This window comes from Poecilia reticulata, chromosome 20 (assembly GCF_904066995.2).
Source record: "Poecilia reticulata chromosome 20, P_reticulata-male-v2, whole genome shotgun sequence".
Classification (NCBI taxonomy): Eukaryota; Metazoa; Chordata; class Actinopteri; order Cyprinodontiformes; family Poeciliidae; genus Poecilia; species Poecilia reticulata.
In genome coordinates, this window is record NC_088849.1 from 10,578,949 (window position 1) to 10,600,590 (window position 21,642).

General features: G+C 40.3%; 1 protein-coding gene across 4 annotated transcripts in view; it reads right to left on the minus strand.

Annotated features, from left to right (window-relative positions):
• Positions 1–21,642, minus strand: part of ofcc1 (orofacial cleft 1 candidate 1) — a 97,889-nt gene that overhangs the window by 39,742 nt on the left and 36,505 nt on the right. For all 4 annotated transcript variants that reach the window (XM_081601504.1, XM_008438696.3, XM_081601506.1 and 1 more), the window contains 3 exons: positions 16,180–16,271; positions 14,144–14,289; positions 1,430–1,687 (listed from right to left, as the gene is read on the minus strand). In XM_081601504.1, the coding sequence (XP_081457630.1) occupies positions 1,430–1,687; positions 14,144–14,289; positions 16,180–16,271 (496 nt within the window). The remainder of the gene's footprint in view (positions 1–1,429; positions 1,688–14,143; positions 14,290–16,179; positions 16,272–21,642) is intronic.

Genomic DNA, 21,642 nt, shown 5'->3' on the forward strand with positions numbered 1-21,642 from the left:
GAAGTAACCTTGAGCAAAGTTTGAATTTTGCAACATTGCAGACTGCTATCACACTGAAGCTGTGACTCTGGCATTATGAGGTACAGTCATTACTACCCAACAGCGCCTGTGTGAGTGTGTGGGTGACTGGTTAGTTTGGCAAGCTAAGGGTCAGTACCACGCAGTTATATGATTTAACAGCAGTTATTAAGAGCATAAAATATTACATCCTGTTATGAAATACACTTAACCACAGCGCAGGAGAAAGTTGTTGTGTGTTTTTCCTGTCAACCTGCAGAGATGCGGAAAGCAGGACAAGCAGGTTTGATTCCCTCACATAAAATTCCGTTTTGAACAACGAGGTTGAACGCAGCACGCCGCGGCCACTGAGCTGCGCACCCACCGATTCGCACGAGCGGACCGCGGCAGAAAAAGAAAACAGAAAAGAGATTCCGACAGCACCAGAGACACGTCGGTGAAGGGAGGGTTTCCTGTCACCACACTGCCCACGCCGACTGTCACTTGGTGTTTCTCCCTCTCAGCGGCCACTACCAGCTCCGGCCACTGCATGGAGTGAAACATGCTCGGAGGTAGAGTGGCTGATTTGGACATGTGGAAGTTGTCATCCAGTGTTGACCCCCTCTGTTTTCACCTCTTTTTTTTCAAATCCTCCTATCTGCCCCCTCAGTCTATTCTTTTCTCACTCAGCCATGTTTTTTTTTTTACCCTTTCTCTGCTTCTCCAGTCAGTTTCCATGATTTAACACATGATGCCTTCCCTGACATGTTATTGCAATAAAAACCCTCTTGTATGCTTGTTTGCGGGCAGCGTTCTTTTATTGTGATGAACTAAATCAGGGCCATGTGTTGTTGCAGTGTGATTTAACAGTTCTGTGGTGTCTTATTGCTGTTTATTATCAATGCTGTACACCAAATAATAACAATAAATTCCTTCTAAATAAAGTCTTCTGGGACTTGAAGCTGTGCAATGAGCTAACTCCCACAGCAATGGATGTTAATATTGAGAGAGTCTTGTTAAAACGTTAATAGGGGGGATTCCAAACAGATGATTTGGGTGTATCCAGCGTGCAGGTTTGCCAACATATGTACACTCACAAACACAGACTCAATTATGGTTCATTTTTCTGTCTCTTCTCATTTTGTTATCCATCTTTTGCAAACAATTTTTCTTTTATTTTTCTCCTGAGCTTTCATGCTGTGCGTGTGTGACGGTGTGCAAATTTGTGATTGGCCATTAGGCTACAGTATTCTACAGTAATCTACTGTACATCCTGTATCGTCTTCCCCTTTTTGCTCATTTATTTTCAGGGACACACTCCGTGTTGGTGAGGCTATGCGTTTTCCTGTGTGTCTGCCCGCTGCGTGTGTGTGTGTGTGTGCTGTGTGAGCAACGTGTGTGTGCAGGATCATATCAAAGGAGGCAAACTCACTTGTTGACAGGAACAGCAATGGCCTGAAGGTAGAGCCACTGGCTGCAGTAATGCAGGTAAAGCCTCACAAACCACATCAAAGCCAGCAGCAGAATAATGAGGCCGAGCTGCCGAATGGAGTCATGCCAGCGTCTGCGCGGTTGTTGCAGTTGCCACGACAACGGCAGGAGGCCCAGCTCGGACGGCAGCATGCGCAGGGCGAGTCGGGCTCGATCCGACAGTCGTGGGGGGCGTGAGCTCGGTGTGGTCGGTGATGATCTGTTAGAAAGAAGAAGAAGAAGAAAAAAAAACACACAATTATAATGTATTAATATGTGGGAATATGTTGTTTTAACCATATATTACAACTGTTATATACCTGTTAAATGTGGATAAAAGGCCTTAAGAAATATATGCATATGAAATCCAAGTACATTTATTCAGAGAGGGGGGGGGAGGATCTCGTAATTATGAATATTTTTAACAAAATCACAATTATTTGAACCACTACTATTAGAGGCAGAATTTTGTCTTTTCCTCGAAGATGATGTTAGAAGGTCTGAGCATGCAGAAGGAGAGCTTTGACCAATCCTCTATGCACAGTGTTTCTGTATCATCCAAACTCCTGGGAACTCTTAGTCTCCTTTTTCTAAGCTCACCCCACAATGTTTTCTACAAGATTTAAAACGGTGTGGCCAAGAAGAACACGGAAGTTGAGTATTTTTGTGTCGGGTTAACCATTTCTTCCACATGTTTTGGAAGAAATGCATTACTTTTTTATTGGAGATGCTCTGAAATAGGCTCCCAAGGCCTTTGAAAGAAAAACACACCTTCAGCATGACAGTCCCTTTCTTTCTATGTTCCTAATGTTGACATTCGATGGCAACAGATGAACAAAGGACAATCGAGCTGTATTCTCCGTATACATTGCACTGAGGTATCAGTTGGATCTACTAATGTGAATTTGTGAATAACACACTTCGTTGTTTTTGCCATTCATTGAATATTCAAAGTCGTTTTTTTTTTGTAGCTTTCATTAAAGGTAGGGAAGTCTGGTATTCAAATTGACACACATTCAAGCATGTATACAATGGTGCAGTCTCTCTATCTCTCTCTCTCTCTCTCACGTACAACACACACAGACACACACACACACACACACACACGCACACACACGCAGGCACGCGCACACACACGCACACGCACACACACCCACACACACACACACACAAACAGATAGGAATCCCTTCCAGCGATGTTCAGCTTTCCTCAGCACCTCTGTGCCGCCCTTTGTCAGGCCTGCTCAACTATTCCCTTTCATACAGAGGGCACAGATGGAGCACTGTGAAGCAAGAGGAGGAGAGAAACGGAGACAGGAGATAAGGAAAGGACATAGAAGACAAGGAAAGGAAACTTTAAACAGCAATTATATAAAAGGATATAAAAAAGGAGAAAAAAATCACCAAAAGCTGAAAGGGGCAGCTTTGCTCTTAATTCAGAAACCTTGAGTTTTTACTGTTAGTTTAAATATAAAAACCAAATTACTGTAAATCTTGACCACGTCCAATACAAGAGGACGTTTGAGGACCTCTATCATCTGACTAACGATGGTTATAATACTGCAAGAAAATGCTTGTTTACAGTGCAGCCATGGTTAGCACTGCAGAACGTGGCTGCGGGCCTGCGCCTGTGGACATCCCTGTGTCTCACTACTGTCTCCCAGAGCACAGTTGGAATTCACTTTGTAGTGTTCATCTTGGGAAAATCACACACCGCCTTAAGACGAAAAACAGAATCAATTGTGTTGCTCCCACACCCCCCTTTACCAAATAATTAGGCTAGGCTTACATCAAAATGAGGCACTGCATTTTATTTCCTGCTCGAATCGGTGCAAAAATGCCAACTTTTTCTTCATTTTGTTTTTTTTTTTTTAAATATTCTCTTCTGTGAGATGTGCACACTTTCTGAAGTGTTAAATTACTTGGAGTTGAAGTTCCTTCAAGCATGCTTACAACAGCAGCGGCATAACATGCAGTCCATGTGGGAGAAGTGGAGGTTTATTCACAAAACGCTTCGTCAACGGTTTTGGGCTAATAAATATTCACAGGTTGGCCGAAACAAACTCGCATGGAGATGATGCAGACGTTTCACAACAGCACAGACCTGTCGAGATTTTAATTGGCTCACCTAAAACTGAGCCTTTCTTTACAGAATCAAACATTGTATAAAAGATATTAGTTATTTTCTAAAGAAGGCAATTCTTTGCTAACAACAGATGCACCAATCAATCCTAAAGAGATCAAAATGTGCCAGTGTTCCCCTCGACTGCATCTGATTTACATACTAAAACATGCATTAAATGTAAACTTAGTCTAACTTGGATCACACAACAGCCTGAACTTATTTGGTTATTCATTTTATATATTAATTTTTTTGTCATTAATAAAGAATTAGATGAAGGACCCAGATATATGCTTTGAAATTCCTCTACTTTCAGAAGAAACAAACATCACTACCACTATATTTTATACTCCCAGAATAAAATAATAATAATAAAAAAACAGAAATGAGTATTGCAGAAAACTTTTTTCTACACAAACCTAAAGTTAAGTGTCTTTTCATACAAGTTAGCAATAAATAATCCCACCGGAAAAGAGGACGCAGGCAGTTTAAATGTGTGGCCCCTGCTGCTCTGTAATGGTTTCGACAGTGCACCACAAGCATGGCTTACAACTACTTTCTCAACGTCGGTAAAAGCGGAATTACAATGTTGGCAAAAAAATAAAAAAACAAGCAGTGTTTGCCTCAGACACAGGCAAGATGCTACCCTGTCAACTGTCATTAAATACAGACACCAAACACAACCTGACGTCCGTCGTTCACATAATGAAGACATTGGTGGTGCGTGAAAGGGGAATATTTTTAGACGCGTTTGTGTTGTGGCATCCTCTGAAGGAAGCTGGTGGGATGATGGAAATCTGTGTTCTCCTCTAAATTTTGTTCACAATTGCGGCTTCAGTTAGAAAACACTACGCAGGAAAAGAAACAGGAATGGATGGCGGATGTGTAGGAATTTCATCTTGCGGGAATAAAGGACGTTTCACTGAAACATAACAGACATGACATACAGACCCACTGATGAAACAAAACGCATAAATTGGCATTGACTGGTGTACAATGCAGTTTTTTTTTTCTTTTCTTTTCGTTTTTTTTTTTTTTAGTGTAGGTGCTTCTGTTAAATTGAGGCTAAAAGCTGTTTCCTTATTCTCTTATCAATGTTGCTTCTTCCCATGTCATTTCAAAAAGGAGTCATTCTCTCCTGAATGTGTCAAGGCATGTAAATCAGATTTATTTTTTTTGTGAATCTGGAAGAAGGAGAGCGTCCCTTGAACTGGTTCTCTCAGGTTCCCGCCCCTAATGGTTGAATGGCAAGACAACAAACTGGAGCACCACCTTTAAAAATAGCACTAAGTGAATTGCAAGTATGGACAAGTCTTAAATGGCATGGGTAATAATAGAAGGAAGGGCGGAGAACTGGAAGAATACAGTAGAGTTACTTTTTTAAATTGCACAGTTAAGCCTGAGGGTAAGTGAAGGTAACCTGCAGATCTCTTCTGAACTAAACCTTTCAGTGAAGGACCACTTAAAGTATTAAACTCATCCCTTTATTTTGAGGCCTGGGATTGTTCTGGCACTTTCCCGCTTTAGCCGGTGACTGTAATAAATGCCCCAAAAGCGATCCGACCTTTCGCACACAACTGAATAATGTCTTTCTGTTGGAGAAACTGAGAAATATAATAATAATAATAAAAATCTAAAGTGATTAAAAAGACTTAAAAGATTAATAGATAACTGAATTGTTTTCAAAGTAGCCCAGATGCATAAACGTTGTGGTGATTAATACAAGTGCGATTATCTTAGACGTCAGTAGATAGGACTGAAGATGCTTTTTTTTTTTTTATTTCATTTAACAAAAATACTGATAAAGTGTTTATTTAATCTGTCCTCTGGTGGTTGCACAATCTGGTTCTTTCTGAATTATGCGTGAACATTCACAGTGAGTCTCTGCTTTCCACGAGGAACAATACAGGTTTTTTTGTGGATTTCAGTGGAGATAAAACTATTTTTCTTTTTTTTTTTTATTTAGGCATAGGAAAATTTTAATTTTACTTACATGGTTCAACTGACTGGAAGTAACATTGATGCATTGGGTTGGTTCAGCCAGAGTCACTTAAAAAAAACAAAACAAATCTCAGCTTTTATTTTGCTTTAAGATTTGGAGACTGTAGTTTTGGCTGAGTTTCTGGAAATAGGCGGCACGTTGTGAGAATGGCTGAAATGGGAGATTCAAAGATTCCTGAAGCATCCATTTATGCAATCATAGTATGCTTATTATGAGGGAAAAGCATTTTAACATGTTATAAAGCTCAAAAATGTTCTATTTCACGGTTTCACACTGATTGTAAAGCTACAGGTACATTTTAAGAGAAAAAATTTGAGAAGAAGCCATTTTAACATATATGGTTGCAAAGGTATTATTCAACTCTGGTGTTGGACTGTTTAGTATTTTTTAAGTAACCTTTTTAGCACCCAGGTCAGAAAGCAACTAGTGAATTGACACAAATAACCAGTGACACATAGAGCTTGTATTTACTCTATACATACATGATAAATTGCATAGTCACAGTGGAGCAATATAATGCAGAAAGCAATAAAATGAAGAAAAAGAGCTGAACTAATCCTAAGAAACATAACAATGAAACTAAATTAGTTTTTTTTTTTTTTCTACTTTCCAAACTTCTTTGCTGGCAATATGCACTTAACTGTTAACCTACTTAATAATGAGGCTGTCATTTTTACAATCATGTTTCCACAGTTTTGTTTTTCTACAACACTGGCAGTGAAAAAGTTGATTTCATATCCAGACAAGCTCGTAAGGGGGAAGTCGAGTCGAGCCACGAGTTCAGCCTCGGCTCAGTCCGACGTCGGTCCTCTGATATAGCTTCACATAAAATAGTCTTCGTCATGATTAAATGTTTAAAAGTTGTGACTGTTTTGTAATAAATTTCCTTGAAAACATGTTTTTGGCCCTCCTCAGACACCTTGGAACCGCTCATGAAGTAGCTGTTTCATTGCCGAGCAACATGTGGTGTTTTTATTGAGCCCCCGACCTAGCATGAGAGGGAATTAAACCGTGGAAATGCCAGGTCCCTTAGTGTGCTATAAATGAGGGAGGAAACATTTCTGGAGCAGATGCACCTGGGATCAACAAACACGCTGGAACATCCGAAGCACTGCAGTACTACTACAGTAAAATCCTCTACATAAACCTTTTAAAGAAAATGCGCAAATAATGATGTCAGTCGATGGGTATAATGTTAAATGATTTGTAAATGGCAAAGAAAAAAAAAACAAATATATATAATTTTTTACAGAAATCTATTCATTTATTGAATTGGGTGAGGTGCTCAGGGAGGGATGCTGCAGAGGCTGAGTATTGGCCACCTGAGAGTTGCATCAGTATTTAAATGGATTTCACTCCTCTGACCTTGCCTCATAACTGCAGGACTTCGTCACCAGAGAAATAGAGGAACGACGGAGAGAGAAAATTTGAGAAAATTAGAGGCAGAGACAGCGAGATAAAGTTGGGATTAGCAGGGGGCGCTGAGATGGGAAAAGAAAAATAATTAGGAACCATTTAGCTAAGATGTTCAGTCATTTTTAAAAATATATTTTTAAGATTGTGTGGAAACAGCTGAATGGTTGGGGGGTTGATGTGTGAGGATTTTTGCCACGTAAGAGCATCCAGCTTAAACTTGCGAGACAGGACAGATCATTAGTCCGTCGCAGGAGACACACAGGACAAGTAATACAAACACACTTTAAATTCCTTCAGAAAGACTAGTAAAGCTATCATGCATTTAGTTGGGATGTCTAAGAAAGTCAAAATACCTGAAGAAACCAGAACCTTCTTACTGTGAGGCGTCTGCTTACGGTAAGCATCCCCACAACATCATGCTATTATCTGTAGGTTTTGTAGGGAATGGTGTTTGCGTCTGGGATCAATACTGTCATTCCCTGGCACTCAGTTTATGTGGCAATCATTTTGTTTTTGGTATATTTGCAGCTGTGTTAATCTCTGTCCTTAGTTAGATGATGAACTGCTCTCTAAGAAATGTTCAAAGCTTCATATGCTTTGAACACCTTGATGTCAGTCCCCACTAAAGAGGCTTGTCCTCCCATAAGAAATGCCTTGTAAGAACTCAAACCTTAACAAAGTGGGGGCTCGTCCAATTTGTAGGTTAGACCATAACATAACATAACCCTGCCTCTCCACAGCTTCATCTTTCATTGTTGTTTCGTCAGCATATGGAGAGCTAAAATCATATGTAAGCCACAGTTTTAAGATTTTTCTTTCAACACTTCAACATGCTCTTCCATTTTTTGAGTTAATTTTTCATTCATTACTGTTGGAGTAAGTTACACTCAACCATATTTCTGTTTTGAATCTACAAGCTGAAGCTGATGTCACATCTTGATTACACATGATTCTATAATTTGTTAGTTATGTCATGAAAGCCACCTGTCATGAAAGCCACCACATTTTCCAAACGGTTCACTTTTATGCAGAAGACAGAATGTGTTTGTGTCTATTTTTTTGATTCTTCGGAAGTGATTTATTATTTATCACGCACCCCGTACAAATAGTTTCTGTCATCTTTCTCCATCCGATGTCTTTCACTCATTCTTACTTGTCAGTGGGAAACAGACTTACTTGACCCAGACCACCAATGGGACCGGAGCCAGTTCTCAGCCGACACCCACCTCGCAGCAGATTAACCAATCATTTGGCGTTGGCTTGTCAGGGAGCTGACAGTCCTACTTTCCATAAAGGAAACAGCATGTTGACTTTGTATGTGTGTGTATGTCTGAGAGGCCTGAGTTGACCCAGGGCAAGTCTGGCCACGAAAAAAACTAAACAAAAAAAAAACCCTGACATGTGCACCCAGGCCAAGGTAGCCAGGGGCCTCGGTTTCCCACATATGTACACGTAGCTGGACGCGCAGACAAGCGCACGAGTTCCTGCCCCCTCAGCAAAGGAAAGAGCACTGGGAAGCAGTGGAGCCTTAGAGGTGACCAAGATTGTCTTTATATTGTCTCTATCCACCTCTCCTACCAGCGTTGCAGTGGAAATACTTGACCCTTGCCTCTGAGCTGTGAACCAGAGCAGATTGACAGCATGGATTTGGTGATTCCTTCCTCACTTTCTCTCCAAGTATTTTGGATTTTTCTTCAGAAAAAAAAAAAAATGCAGATTCAATACAAGGCACACGATGCCGATCCACTAAAAGTACAATGCAAGCACCTCCGAGCATAGTGACTGCTCACTTTGTTTCTTATCTTGTATGTATGGATGGATACAGACTAAAACAGATGGAGGGCACAGAGTGACAGAGAGCCAGAGACGCAGACTGAGAGGAGAGCTCTGATAGGCTCAGTCGGGGGAAACGGGTGGAGAGGAACGCTGGTCCCCAACGAGGCGAGCTAAGTGGGGGGAAATTAGGTCAGTGTGTTCCTTGTGACTCCACAGCAAGAACACGCGTGTGTATAACGTGTGTGTTCTCGCTGGTACACCTAAAGAGTCACACCGCACCAGAACAGACGCGCGCTGCGTCGATCTGTCGGACTTTGTGTGCGTGTACCAGTGCATGCTGCAAGGTACTCTGATGCCACTGAACTTCTGCAGAGTAAATTCCAAGACTTTTCCTAGCGATTCACAACCAATCCAACAGAGACGGGAAAAACAAGGATGTAACTAATCATAGCATCACAGTCTGTGACGAAATTGTTCAGAATAGGCAAGAGTTGAATAAAGGTTACGTGACTTTTATCCCCATTTGGCCACGTTGTCTTCTAATTCACGCTTTTGGGATTAATGGAGCCTGCTGCTGTGTGTCCTCTGGAGGACGAGGACGCTCCTCTTTCTGTAGCTTCCGCCAAGCTCTTGTCTCTACTCATTGTCTTTTCCTGTCTCCAGACCAGGACACGTCACACATACTATAATTGATATGAGATTTAGGGGGTATATTTTAATGTAATTAGAATCTTGGTAATTGGACTAATTAGATCTAATTGCTATGTGAGAATGACTTTGATTAAAACAGGTTTTCTCTCCTCAAACCAGAGGAGGAAAAAAATAGTTGGGTGACATTGGTGGGATACAATACAAAGCTAATCGACTGTAAAGCTCTGATGGATGAAGATTAGGTACAGTGATGTACAGTGGACCAAAAGGAAGAAAAAAAAGGAAAGATGTGAGAATTTCTTCAGGTAATTACTTTTTAAAAGATTTTAGTCAAACTCAGAATGCCAAAAAAATCCCGATATGCTGGCAAACTATCTGAGTCTGAGTATGTTTAGATTCTTACAAAAGTACCAAAACACTGAAATCAATAACAGCAACTGTATTGAGCTAAGTGCTTTGATTATTCTGGGCAACATTCAGGAGAGGAAAAAAAAAAGCCAGTTAAGTTACACATGCTAACATCAAATAGGCTGGAAGGTCTGCAGAAATCTCTCATGCATGTTCAATTGTTTAACAGTGGCATGGTATTTTTAACCAAAAAGAAAGGATCTTTTTATATTTTTCCCCTTTTTCATCTGACCAGAATTGACTTTGTGTGTGTCAATACTTGCAGTAAAAGGTGCTGTATGTTTTTCTTTGAAGTTGGACTTAATGGATTAGACGTGTTATCTAGGCTTTCAACACAAGTCTATTTTCTTTTTTTTTTAGGCTAATTGTTGTGCCTCAGGATAAGAAACTTGGACCTTGAAATATGAAAAGTATTCAAAAGTTGACATAAGCTGATCTTGAACAACATTGTTTAGTGACACAAATAGACCCCTTAATCATTTTTTGTATATCGTCACAGACCAACTGAAATATTCAGTAAATTGAACTTGGGATCTTATATGTCCGACCATCACAAAGAAGTGCATCATTGTAAAATGTGTGGGGAAAAAAACGATAGAAGGTTTTCACTTTTTTTTGTTGTTCTTTTAGGAATAAAAATCTTAAAAGTGTGGCTTGTGTTTGCATTCGGGCCCATTTGTTCTATTTTGTAGAACCGTTTTCTGCTGCAGCTAGCTCTGATCATTTTGGGGTTTGGATCTAGGAACTTCGGCGTCAATTTGAGCTTCCAAATCTTGCCACAAAATTTCCATTAGATTTAGATCTAGGACTTTCCAAAACATGATGTCGGTTTGCCTCGACGCCATCCTGCTTGCATTAAGCTCCATCCATCTCCACAGCAACTTTGACCAACTTTCTTGATTCTGCTAAGTAACAGCATCCCCGCATCATGATGCTAAGATCGTTATTTTTCACTTTGGCCATGATGGGTTTAGGGTATTAGTTTTGACCACACACAGTAGTTTGCATGTAGGCCAAGAAGTTAAACATTAGTCTCATTTGACCAGAGCAATCTGAAGTACAAACATAACCTGAATTCAAATCGACTTGAATTGAACACCTTCTTTCATGTATTTGTTTTGTTCTCTTGCGGCTTTTCTCGATACCAAATTTGCGTAGAGCAACAATTCCTCCCACCTAAACTCTGATTGTCTGCAGCTTCTCCAGAAATACCATGGGCCTCTCTTGGTAGTGATTTGGTTTCTTTAATAAGGCAGTTGGTTTCTCAGAATAATATTTAGGGGGGAAACAAAAATCATAAAGGGGAGTTGAAATCTTTATTTGCAAAAAACTGCTTAAAACCCACATATAATTTTCCTTCCTCTTCACAATTACACATTATGATACTTTATGTTGGGTGCTCTGATAAAATATGTTGAAGTTTAAGATCCTTACATGACAAAATAAAAAAAAGGAAAAAGACTACTCAGAGATAGTCACGTTTATCAGTCTTGTGTCGTATGTCTTTATTTTCATAGAACACATAAAATATTTGTTTCCTTATCTAAACCAAAACTATTGTGTGGCCAGTTTCAATAAAATTATTCCCTTACATAAATATTTCATGGGGTTGTACAGTGCACATTAAAGCTCAATACATCCCTGCACATTTATTTTACAAGCAGAATGAAGTCCCCACTCTGACTTTTATAGAAATGCATTATCTTACCGCATTTCTGTCATCTGCACGCTATCTGATCCGAATCTCTGTGTTTCCATGTGTTTGCTTAATTATGCATTAGCCCCTGATTTGCACATTTGTGTCAGGACGCCCCATAAAAATCCCGATGAGCTAAGCCTCGTGCGGCTCAATAGATGGCAGTAAGATCCCTCAATCACTGCTGTATGAATCTGCTTTGCACTTAAAGCACATGAATATGCAGACGTGTATGTGCACATCCTGTGCACTCGTGTAGACAATATATACAGAGCACATAAACACAAGCAAACACTCTCGTGCACGCTCAAAGATAAAAAAAAAAAGCATAGACAATGCCAAAACAAACGGTGATAAAATGACAGCAAATAAAGACTAAAATGAATCCATAAAAAAATAAATAAATCTTTTGTCCAGATATCTGTGAGCCCTGCAGTCGCAGAGAAGCCCACAGCAATTCAAGCAACACGGGGGGAATTATGGTTAGACGGTTTGAGTTTCATACTGCAGTGTCTCTGCCTTGGTTGTAAAAATTTAACACTTGCACTGTACCTTTCTAATAGTCTGATTAGGTGAGGGCAAGGAGGAGCTTTTAGCTCAGAGTTACTGTAAAGTGAGTGCTCGCAAAGATGAAATCAATAGCTGCAGCAACTTCACAGGGTGTCAAGGGAAAAGCTGAAGTTCTTACTCAATACAGCTCGTGTGTATAACTGACAGCAAGCGTCTCGTCTCATCCAGCCGACGACTGCTCAGAGGTAAAAAAAAAAAAAAAAAAAAAGCAGCACTATGAATAATCGTGAAAACCATTTAATTGTGTCCCTTTGTGTGCAGTCTGCTCGGCTTCTGTGCTCGTTTTGTATTCGCTTCTACCCCCACGCCCCCAAGACAGTCCCTGTGTCGTCATTTGTTGGCAGGATACGCTGGTAATCATTCGAATTCCCCGAGTATGTTCAGAAGATGTCAGGGAGTAGTCTCTGATCTTGTTTAATATGTGACCAGCAGCTATAAATTACAAACTCCCAGAAATGCAGAAACAGGGGTACTCTGAAATCTCCCGGGAGAATTTGCTTTACGTTCCTCTTGCACATACAGAGTCTCCCTCTCCTCCCCTTAATTTAGTTGGGAGTTCAAATGAAAAACAAATACCTGTGACTTTGGAGTTGAAATAGACTATTTCACTTTTGGGCTGTTTTGATGCCCCTTGCCTTGGTGCTTCAGATGAACATGACCAAAGTTGTTTGAAATTCTCTGGTCTATTTGTTTTTCATTTTTTAAATTAAAATGAAATGCTCAAAGCCACACTGAGGACAAAAAAAACCTAAAAACTTTGAAGTTTCAAAACTACTTTGCCGTACTTTGGGAGCAAGGAAGTAGTATACATGCGAAGACAGAAGAGAGACCTTCATGAACAAAATAAATACATACAATTATTTACTTGCTGTTCTTCTGATAGCGTTTTTCTGGGACAAAGAAGAATTTCCGAGACCGCAGACGACACAGAAGGATAAAACACAAGAGAACGAAATGGCAATGTGACCAAGAACCTGTAACATCTCTGACTGGCAATAAAAGATTTTCCTCTGGTATCACTTCCAAACTACCTGTTGGAATATTATTATCGTCTCCTGGAGATCTGAAACACTCAAGATGACACTCTTTTCAGCAGATCCCGAATGGTGAGCTCAGGAGATCATTTTTAACTCCTTTGTCATCCTGCTCACTGTTCTTGATATCAAGGTAAACTTGAGGCCTCGTCTTGTTTGTAGGTTTTTCTCTGACTGTAGATATTCACAGGTACCATTTTTTGAGTCATTTTCTGACTTATAACAACTCTCTGTTTTACTGACATTTTATGTTCTCTTGTTTTTCCTATTATGAAGCGTTGCTAAGGTAAATAGGTCTTTCTGCCCTCTCATGGTCACGCGCCACAGACAGGAAATTACTAGTTAGTTTAATGTATCTGGAAGTTTCTCTACACCCTGGTGTCTTAATTACTTTAGTCTTGAATAACTTATAGTCGGGTTTAAAATGATTCCTTCACTGGTGATTAACAAAAAAAGTATTTTACTGTAAAAACTAACCATGTATTATTCTTCTAGTTTCTAGTGCAAACATCTTACAACACTTGAAATACAACAAAAACAATTAAATAATCTACAAGACATTTACACATAACATGGGGAAAAAATGTCTTGTTCCTTTGTCAGATTATTTCACATGTAGCTATCACTTTTGCATCAATACTAAGGAATTGTTGACTTAAATCAAGCTCTTTTAGCTTGCTGAAAAGTTATAAGAAATTGTCACTAGAAACTCGACTAAAATATCTTGGTAAGATTTTGTGTTTTTGCAGCGTTCTTAGCAGACATTTATTGGAGTAAATGTACTTTAATCAGTGATAAGAGTTTCCTAAGTTTTTAATTTTAAGACGTTTCAACCATTTTTTTTATCATCAGTGGAAATAGTTGTAGTCTCTCTCTCTCTCTCTCTCTCTCTCTCTCTCTCTCCCAGTCACAGTGGATGATGAATTTTCTCATCATCATCTTGTTTGGTTGATGTGATCTTGATTTTCCAAGCATGAGAATGGATACCTATTGAGACTTACTGTAGAAAGAAAGTATATCCTTCCATCTCCTCCATGGAGAGGTTCTCCACTGTTGGTTGCATCTTGTGTTTGTCTGCCTGGAGAGGCGGCGCGCTTCTGCCGCTCATGCTGGGGCCGCAGCTATTTGTCTTCTTGATTGGCTTCTTCTGTGAGGAGCAGGAATCGGGGAGAACACATACGGATGTCATTTGTAATCAAAGCAGGAAACAGGCCTTTGAATTTATCTTGGAGGATGCACACGGTGACTGTGACAATGTGTGTGTGTGCGTGTGTGTGTGTGGCATTTTGGGGGGCTTCTCCTATATCTCAACCCGCGCCTCTACTGACGCGAGACAAGAGTGACGGCGAAATCGCATACGGCATGCCATCCTTCAAGTCGGGTTCGTTCGGGAAGTGTGCGCACAGTGACGCCGGCGTTAAATACGTGATGTTAGAGCAGCTGGCACAGTTTTGTTTTGTTTTCTACCCTGCACACAAGCCGTTTACTGTCATCATCATAAACACAGTCAGGAAGTGGGATTTAAAATTTTTCACCAAGGTACTTGGGAGCAGATACTTTTTTTTTAAGCCGCCAACATGTTAACGGCTTGCTTTCCCTGGCCCTGTCAAGCCTGTCTGTGTTGCCCTTGGGTGGGCTTAGTGCCTTTCTGCTTGAAGTTGTGACATACACACTGATGTATGTTAATGAGATCCACAGTTGGAATAAGAAGCCTCTCTCTCTTCCTCCAACACCCCTCCCTCATTCTACCTTTCCCTATTTCATCTTTTTTTAATTTTTTTTTCTGCCCTCTGTCTCTCCCCTCGTGCTGTATACTAGGCCCAGGAAGTAGTAAATGGGCAGAGTCCCATAAAAGCTCCATTCGCTTTCATAGGGCAATCTTTGCCAAAGCAAGCTTGGATTCCAGAGTGATGATCACAATAAAAAGGTAGAAAGGAGCGAGACGAGAAGAAAAGAAAAATGCAGGAGATATATAAACTACAATGTTCTCCAGTGTCTTCCCACAATAAATTTAATGCAATACCTTAAGAGTGGATTCAGCGTATAGTTGGATTCCTGCCCCGTGGGCAAAGGGGTTGCCTGGAGAAAATTCATTTTAATTAGGCCTGCACTGCAGGTTGAAGGGCTGAAATCTGATCCCTAGCGCTCCCAGGCTGGGGCAGGTTGGAGATCATTTCACTTAATCATTAGACAACTGGGTTCCACACCGCGACGTTTGACAGAGTTAGCCAGGTCTTTTAAAGATGGGGAGCAGAGTGGTGGGGAAGAGGGAGAGAAGAGGAAAAAAAAAATGGTCGCGGAGAAATAAAAACCTCATATAAACAAACTCGTTTATTTATCGGGACATTGCTGATTAATGGTCTTCTGAGGAGCCTCTGGTAGATCGGTTAAAAGAGGTTAGAAACAATAAAGACTTGTAAGGCATGGAGGAGGGAGCCGGGAGAGGTAAATATGTGAATGCAAAAGAGAGAAAGAGAGAAAGAGAGAGAGAGAGAAAGACGAGCTTGATGTCGTTCACAGACTTTCAAACTGCCCCAACAATAACATGGCAACAAACAAAAGGCCGCTGCAAGAGGCACAATGGCAGGGGCGGACCGAGAGCCTGCGACGCCGGATCAGCACAAGCGGTAATTTTGCAATTACCACTTCAAAGTTTTAGCAGGTAACATGCAGGCTTTGATTCATTTAGCTTAAGTCTTCTGTTGAACAGGAAGAGGCAGGTTAAGAAAGGGTTGGGAGTAGAAGAAGAAGAAGAAAAAAAAAAGGAAGGAAGGAAGGAGGCCTGGCTGGCATTGCTGATTTCACAGAATTTGAGCTGCTCTGGCTTGTCAAGCAGATCAAAACTGGCTTTGAAGGCTGAAAAATACCTGTTAGTGTGAAATGTATTTTGACAAATCTCAGATAATAAGCCGGGGAGGTGCAAGTAAGGGTGGAGAGAGGGGGCAAGGAGTGGGAGGAAAGTGGTAGAGGAAGGAAAAAGGGGAGAAGCATTTCATTTTTAAAGGGTCAAACACATCTCCTTAAATCACAGCTGTACCTTGTACTGGAAGCCAACTTCTGCTTTCTCCCGGCACGGATCGGTCTTCTCTACCGCGCTTCCCGAAAAGACTTCTGGGGAGTCGTTCTTCCCTGCATCCCAAAACGGAAAGGAATGTATACTAAATCTGCTAAGTAGACGCTACGATGAAAAACTTTGTTAAAAATCTGTTAAATCTATACTGCAAAATCTGTAGATTACCTATCATAAAAACCCATACCTTAAAGATATTTTTGTTTAAATCATCTTTGACTGTCCAAACTTTGCATTGTTGTTTTTGATGTTCTATCAAGTGGAAAGAAATAAAGGAAATAAAATCAGAAAAAAAAGTTTTGAGGTCTTAAAATAACAAACAACTTATTATTTCTATTAAATTTTATCATAATTTAATAATGCGTAGACTAACTCTTCAAGTAATTTAATGCTTCAAATATGCAATTAGAAATTATGAAAAATTCCCCCCGCATCCCCCCCCCAAAAAAAAGAAATTAACAATGTTTCTGAACCTATATCCTTTATCATTTTCTCGGCAAAATCACATTTGCAGTGTTTTTCATTCTTTAATTCTTTCCCCCCATCTTTTCCCCTTTCTATTTCTGTCTCACTTTTTCTCGCTGTAATTTAAACGGTGAGCCACCAGATGTGTGTCTCATGCTTGAAGAGTCGAGGATCTGCATTATTTAGCATATTAACATTCACAGAATTTCAAAAAGGGGTTCCTGCTTTGCCTGGAGGTTGTAATTAAGTAAACCTTAGCTTGATACGTGTAAAAATCTCACTCTGTGAAACTTTTGCCCCCCTCATGAAACCAATCACATCTATATAATACATATGGAAAACTCGGGGAAGATATCATTTCTTCTCTTGCCACAGGATTAAATATATCAGTAATAATGACTTAAACATAAAATATCTTTCTGACAGCTAAAATGTAGTACATGTGAATGGTAAAAAGAGGTGTTTTTTTTTTTTTTTTTTAGTTTGAAGGCACTGTAAAGTCACATATTACAGAAGTATATATATATATATATATATATATATATATATATATATATATATATATATATATATATTTTTTTTTTTTTTTTATTTTTTATTGTTTTTATTTTTAGTGTTACGTTTTTATGCTTTGCTTATATTACAATACTCTATTTTAACATCTCCTGTAGTAGATGGCATAAACGTACCTTAATGTTGTCAAGGAACTTTGAAACATTTTAAAGAGCCATAAAACAGGTTAAAGAAACTAAAAAAGGACAACACATTGAGAAAATAATGGAATCGAATTAGACACACGGTGTCATTAATCCTTAACATGCAACGTGCAAAACGTGATGATGTGTTTCATAATGCTCGGCGAGCTCTGTTGGGTTAATTTATACTTCGTCACAGTCAGCAAAGTCTCCGTGCGTGTGCAGACAACCTGAGAAAGAGTGATGCAACCCGTCGCCACCTTTCATTTGCATGAGCGCACACACACACACACACACGCACACACACACAGGAATCACAGCCGCCATTAGCAGCATCAACAACCATGCGCGTACTCCGTAGACTCAGACCCCCCTCACCCCAAGGATTCGAACGGCGTCTAAAGCCATGCAGCCGAACGCGCACGCTCATTACACCGTGGCCCCGCTTGCTAATGGTCAGATGCTGTGGAACCGAAACCAGTGCGGAGGCAGCATCGACTGCCTTGACAGCTAAGGGCTACGTCCGTGAACTCGGAGCACCGGAGCTGCCACAACTCCAGCCTCTCTGGGCACCCAAGGCCAACAACAAACTCCTTGTTCTTCCCCCAGTGCTCTGAGCTATGTTAAGGCTGGTACACACCATGCTCGTCCATTACACGCACACACACACGCACACATTGCGTCGATGCACCCACACACCAAAAAGGCAAAGACATCAATGTAGACACTTGCATATATGCACAAGCATTTTCGAGGGTAGAAATATACGAGTGCACAGCTTACAAACAAAGTCAGGTTAAGGGAAGGAAAAGCCCTGAAGGCTGCACCACTGTGGAGGCCCCTTTACTGTGTTTACGGTGAGACGGAACCGGAGTCAGATACCAGCCGTTTGCTCACCTAGGTCCATAATTTTATATGATGACTGGCCAAGATTTGCTGGAGAAACAAAGGTTATCAACTGGCAGATTACCCCGGAGTCCCCGGCAGTATCTCGTGCTAAAGTTTTCCGTATAGAGCTGCAAGGGCGGGTGTTGCTTTAAGCAAGAACGCGTTTACTTTTAATCTACTGGAATTTAATTACAGTGGCAGACACTAACTGAACACTTGAGTTGGTATTTACGCCCTTCAACGTTTTCATAATGTTGCCACATCACAACAACAACAACAACAAAAAACTTAAGAGGACGCTCACAAAGCAAAGGCATCGTAAAATATGATTTATCACTGGTGGAAACTTTACACAAATATGATCTGAAAAGTGTGGTGTGCATTTGTGTTCAAGCTCTCTTGTTCAATGTTTTTGCAGAAGTATATTCTTTTAGGTTATGTTTGTGAATCAGAAGGGTAATGATACATGGTTTCCAACAATGTTTTTGCAAATATATATCCACAAATAGCTCTGTGCATTTATACTTAGCCCCTCCAAGTCAATATCTTGAAGCCATTTTTCTGCAATTTAATTTATATATATATATATATATATATATATATATATATATATATATATATATATATATATATATATATATATATATATATATATATAGTAAAATCAGCTTTGCAAATCAAAAGACTTTTTGTCCATATCTCCTTGCAAAGTATCTCAGCTACAGTCAGAGTGGATTGAGAGTGACTGCGGAAGAAAAGCAGCACTCTTACCATGTTGTATCTCTGTGATGAGGGGCTTGTGGTGATGTGATATGATGGAAAAAAATAAACACTTTACTCATCCGATCAGGGAACTTTTTCCACATGTTTGCCAGGTTCCTAGAGGGCTTTTGGCAAACTTTGAACTGCATTTATTAGGGATTATTTTCTCTGGCAGCTATCATTCCACCACTTTCCTGTTGTTTTATAACCTAAACCCACTTTAAATGTCTCCAGAACTTTATTCTTGACCTGTCTGGTGTGTCCGTGGATTTTCAAGAAGTTCATTGTTCAACAACAGCGCCTAATAAACCCCCACAGAACAGCTGTAGTTACACTCCATACAGGGGAAGAACCAGCTGGAAGTACAATGAACAATTTAATTGAAAGTTAATTTGGTGGCATCAGTCAGTATGGACTGAACTTTATTAGTTGTATCAGAGCAAACGGGGGCTTGAAATTAAATCCACGCCACAATCTGCAGATGTTGGTATATTTAAAAACAGCTAAATTAACAACTTTAAATTCACAATTGTTCAATTTATTATTGAATAAAAACAGTTGAGGGTGTGGCTGCAATGAGAAAAAAAGTTTTAGGGGTAGCATTTATCTTATTTTCCATGAAAGGTTTTCCAGCTTTCTTTGCATACATCACAAAAGGTTTTGAAATGTGATAATCTTATTAAGGGATTCCAAGAATAGCCTTACAATCTTTTATTTCCCTCTTCTTCTTCTTTTTAAAAACTAAACTTGCCGAGGGCACATTCAGAATAACGGATCGACACGACAATATGATGATCTGAAAGTCTGATAACTGGGAGTAAAGGGGAGAGAACCCTGAAATGAGAATGCTCCAAACAAGACTGTAGATGAAGGGAGACCCTGATATCATCTTGAGTGATGAGGGGCTTGATGTTAAGATAAATTCATTGAAAAAGCAACAAAGCGTCATCGGCGTCCTCATAATGATCCACTACAGACGTCGTGAAATGAGACACTGATCTAATTTGTCACTTGGGCTCAAACAAACCTAGTGTAACTGGATCATTCTGTTAATGTGAAAGGTCACTTAACCCAGTGTGCCTCTAGCGCATCAGCAAAATACTAAATACACTTCATTATGCTCTGGCAAGTCATCTGAGGTAAATCAGATTATGATCATGGAATTACAAGTTCTCCTGCAACACGAAATGATGAGTTCACATACAACAACGTCCGCGGTAACGCTCCGACTCTCTGATCACAACTTGTCAGCGGTATTATTCTAGATTGGGATGTCAGGTTTGGTTCTGTTGATACATGACAAGTGTCGTGATTCTCTTTTCTTTTCTGTTTTTTAATGAAAAGATTAATTAACTTAAAGCCTCAGGATCGCAAACTTAATGTCTCACTGTCGAGCCTTGTGCGTTATGACGTTATAAATGACAAGAGGTCTCTATGTACTTGTCCCGACTCTGAGACAAATGGGTATTAAGGAAAATCCGGGCATTACATGCACCGAGAAAGTGATCCCACCACAGCACACATCAGCGTCAGAAACGGGGAAGCATGAAATAGAAAGGAAACGTCTGAACCCCCCCTCCCCACCTCCCTGACTTGACTGAGAACTGGAGAAGGTGGGGATAATTCGTTTTTCTTTTCCCTGACTGAATTGGATTTCCATTTTTGGCTAGGTTAAAGTTGTCCATCCAATCGCCCTGCTCAGCCTTGACATATCGCCCCATCTGAACGCCATAATTCACTCCAGAGGTAATGCAACCTGAACTGATCTGTATGCAAATGAGGCCCAAACGTCAGATTGGCTTAGGGAGCGGCGCAGATGAGGTGTTGTGCGGGACACCTTTTGATCCATTATTTCACTCGCCGGATCGGGTTCACTTCTCCGGCAACCTCTTCACCTGACTGCGAGGAGGTGTGTATGCGGTGTGCGTGCGTGTGTTTCCATGCGTGCCCGTGCACGAGGGGGAGCATGCACTCTTCTCCTCGGCGAGCAGATCCGCCGAATTTTGCTTTATGTGGCTGAACATAAATCCCTGCATAGTAAGAGCGTCTCTCGCTCTCCTTCTCTCCCTCTTTGGAAATGCAGTCGGTTCGTTGGGGACACTTCCCTTGTGGGTGTTAGGATCTCTGTGGGGGGTCACAGGTCAGCTAGCGGAGGAAGCGACAAGCTGTGAAATGTAAAAGACCAATTTCTTCCACATGTTTCAGTGCTGGGAGAACACTGCCAAGCTGTCAGCCGGCATCACGTTTAAAATGGGCCAGGGTGCTACCCAGCAGACCTGTCACAACTCATTTGTAATTAAAAAGCCTGTGTGATGTTTAAAGCAGAGCACCCCAGAAACTTTTGAGAACTGTTAAATAAAGATGAGCTGTACATGCACAAAGAAAGAAAGAAAGAAAGAAAGAAAGAAAGAAAGAAAGAAAGAAAGAAAGAAAGAAAGAAAGAAAGAAAGAAAGAAGGAGAGAGAAAGAAAGAAAGAAAGAAAGAAAGGAGAAGAAAAAGACGGAGAGAAAAAGAGAAAAACACGATGCCTCCAAGGACCTGCTCAACAAAGAATTTGATAAACTGTGAGGGTATTAAATATTACCATTAGATATTAGCATTGTTTACATGATCAAATTT